The sequence below is a fragment of the Montipora foliosa genome, chromosome 10 (genome assembly GCF_036669935.1).
Source record: "Montipora foliosa isolate CH-2021 chromosome 10, ASM3666993v2, whole genome shotgun sequence".
Classification (NCBI taxonomy): domain Eukaryota; kingdom Metazoa; phylum Cnidaria; class Anthozoa; order Scleractinia; family Acroporidae; genus Montipora; species Montipora foliosa.
In genome coordinates this window covers 13,606,290-13,608,789 of record NC_090878.1, presented here as the reverse complement: position 1 = coordinate 13,608,789, position 2,500 = coordinate 13,606,290, and the positions used below count along the sequence as shown (strand labels likewise).

At 41.6% G+C, this 2,500-nt stretch overlaps 1 protein-coding gene and 2 non-coding genes across 3 annotated transcripts in view; all 3 read right to left on the bottom strand.

The window, feature by feature from the left end:
* The window catches only part of LOC137974370 (transient receptor potential cation channel subfamily V member 5-like), a 22,446-nt gene that overhangs the window by 2,004 nt on the left and 17,942 nt on the right, over nt 1-2,500 (bottom strand). Inside the window, exons 9-12 of the mRNA XM_068821317.1 lie at nt 1,208-1,354; nt 785-865; nt 395-575; nt 1-48 (exon numbers count right to left, since the gene is read on the bottom strand). The exon at nt 1-48 is cut by the window's left edge and continues 13 nt beyond it. Of these exons, the coding sequence (XP_068677418.1) occupies nt 1-48; nt 395-575; nt 785-865; nt 1,208-1,354 (457 nt within the window). The remainder of the gene's footprint in view (nt 49-394; nt 576-784; nt 866-1,207; nt 1,355-2,500) is intronic.
* On the bottom strand, nt 1,495-1,567 carry Trnat-cgu (transfer RNA threonine (anticodon CGU)). Its single transcript has one exon. It is a non-coding gene; the product is annotated as a tRNA-Thr (tRNA).
* Trnat-cgu (transfer RNA threonine (anticodon CGU)) lies at nt 1,667-1,739 on the bottom strand. Its single transcript has one exon. It is a non-coding gene; the product is annotated as a tRNA-Thr (tRNA).

Genomic DNA, 2,500 nt, shown 5'->3' with positions numbered 1-2,500 from the left:
TGTTTCGCTCACTCTGTCGCCCTCTTGGTAGTACTTTACGCGCAGATTCTAACGCAATGAAATTAAGAAAGGAGTTTTTCATGACGTGTTTTCTATTTGTTTGATACTTGCGCCCTTTTTGTCACTGATTGGGGCTTTTCCCTTATTTTCGCTAGTTATTTTATGTTTATTGTTATTTACAGTTAACTCCACTGAATTTTGACCGGGTAGAAGAGTCCTTATCACTGATGATTTATTTGCTATCACTTGCGATTGATTCTGTTTTCTCAAGTCTGGTTGACTTGTTCCTTAGGGCGGTTCACTTCCATTTTCTAGTCACGCAATCTAACAGGGAAGGATTCGTGACAAGTAAAAAAGAAGGCAACGTTGAATTACTTTGGTTGTAAGGACTTACGAATCTTGCAAATCTGCTGTGCTCCAAGCGCGTGACGATAACCATTCTATCGATAGCGTATTGCAGCTTGGCATTATTCTTGGCTTCACTGTAGGTATAGCTTAGCTGAGCTATGAGCACATTTAGAAGGATGACAATCACCATGCCCATGTAAGCCAGAATAATCAGGATCGCTAACCAACTGTATGATAAAGAACAGATGGAAACAAGAATTACTACCTTAGTGCTCGATAGGTGCCATCTTGGCTCGTTTGATGACAATTATTACCCAAGAGAGGGGAGGAGAGACAGGGGATAGACGAAAGGAGGGTCAGTGGCTGTACAGAGGGTACCCAGAGAGTTTAAAAATTGTGCAAGTATTCTACGTTTTGGTGAGAGGTGATTACTTACTTGAATTTAGAATAATCCTCTTCGGCAGGCTGTTGTTCCACCAGAGCTCTTACCGCAGCCAACATCAACCAGGCATAATTCCTTTAATAAATGAAATAAAAATTGAACCTTAATAAAAAGTGGGAAGCAGGCAGGCAGGCGGAAAGACGAGGAGGAGCATAGTATTAAGTGAAAAACAACAATAAATTAGAGGACGGAGCGGAGTTCCTAGATTTGGATGGAACAGAGGGCGCCGTCAGCACGGAAAGAAGTTCTTGTTGCCTTGGTGTGATTCGATAGGTTGAATGGAATACTACTGGTTTTAGAAGCATCTAATGATTTTTAAACTAGGTTTAGCACTCTTGTGGAGCTTATTAAAATAACAGCAAAGTGCAATCTGGTATTTTGTGCAAGTGCAAAAAACAGATGATATCATTAACTTACATGAACAGGTCTTGTTTGTCCGTAGCTTTCAAAGCCATGTACATGGCACCGCAGAATCCAAGAAACACGATCGCAAACACAACGCTGAAGCGACTGATGTCCCGATAGATTATCTTGGCAAGGGTCTTCGTGTACAAACCGGTTGTCCTGGAAATAAATAGATTTAGTATCACCGGGTGCGGGCTACGGGTCTAATTGTTAAATAAACTTGGGTTCTTTTTCATATTTTCCTAAAGAAAGGTAGGCCCCCGGAGAGATTTGTCGAAACTGGGTAAACGAGTGAATAGAGCCCCCGGAGAGATTTGAACTCTCGACCCCTGGTTTACGAGACCAGTGCTCTAACCACTGAGCTACGAAGGCGGGATGACCATTTCCGTTGATAGTACGTTTAAGACGAGGAGAGATTGAAAGATTAAGATGAAGAGTTTCGTTCGGTCAAAAAGGGGAACGATAAAGTAGAGCCCCCGGAGAGATTTGAACTCTCGACCCCTGGTTTACGAGACCAGTGCTCTAACCACTGAGCTACGAAGGCGGGTAACACTCGATAGGTGATGCGCTTGAGAAAGGGTTATTTCTAAAGACACGTGTTACTTTTGTCAAATCGAGAAATTTTATAAAAATTCTGTGCTTGAAATCACAACTGATAGACTGGCTTCCGTGACAAGTAAAGCATTATAATGTTTAAAACGATCAGTGCTCTAACCCCTGAGCTACGAAGGCTGGATGACAATCACGGTTGATGGTGCACTTCAGCCGTGTTATTTCCTAAAGAAATGTGTGAAATCGTTTAATTTTACGAAACTTTTGTGCTTGAAATCACAACGGATAGGCTGGCATCGGTGACAAAGGAAGCACTATAGGATGAAAACCGAGATTGATCATGAGAAATTAAGTTCGAGATTTACGTTCGGTGGAAAAGGGAAACCAAAAAAAACTATAGCCCCGAAGAGATTTGAACTCTCGACCCCTGGTTTACTAGACCAGCGCTTGAACCCCTGAGCCACGAAGGCATCTCTTTATCAGCGTGACGATTAAAAAAGCCGTCCACTCCAACTTACCTTCGCAATACAAACCGGAAAAAAAGAAGCAAATAGGAAAGCAAATATCAAAACAAAAAGTTGAAAGAAGTTATGCTTGCGAAAACAGATTCAATTTACTTCTTTTAAACAAAGACGAATAAGAAAGGACCGGCTTTGTAAAGACTCGTGACGGGAAATTCCGTCTCTGGTACAAAGACTTTACCTACATTTAACAATTATTCTATAACGCGCTGGATATGAGGTGATAGGTAAC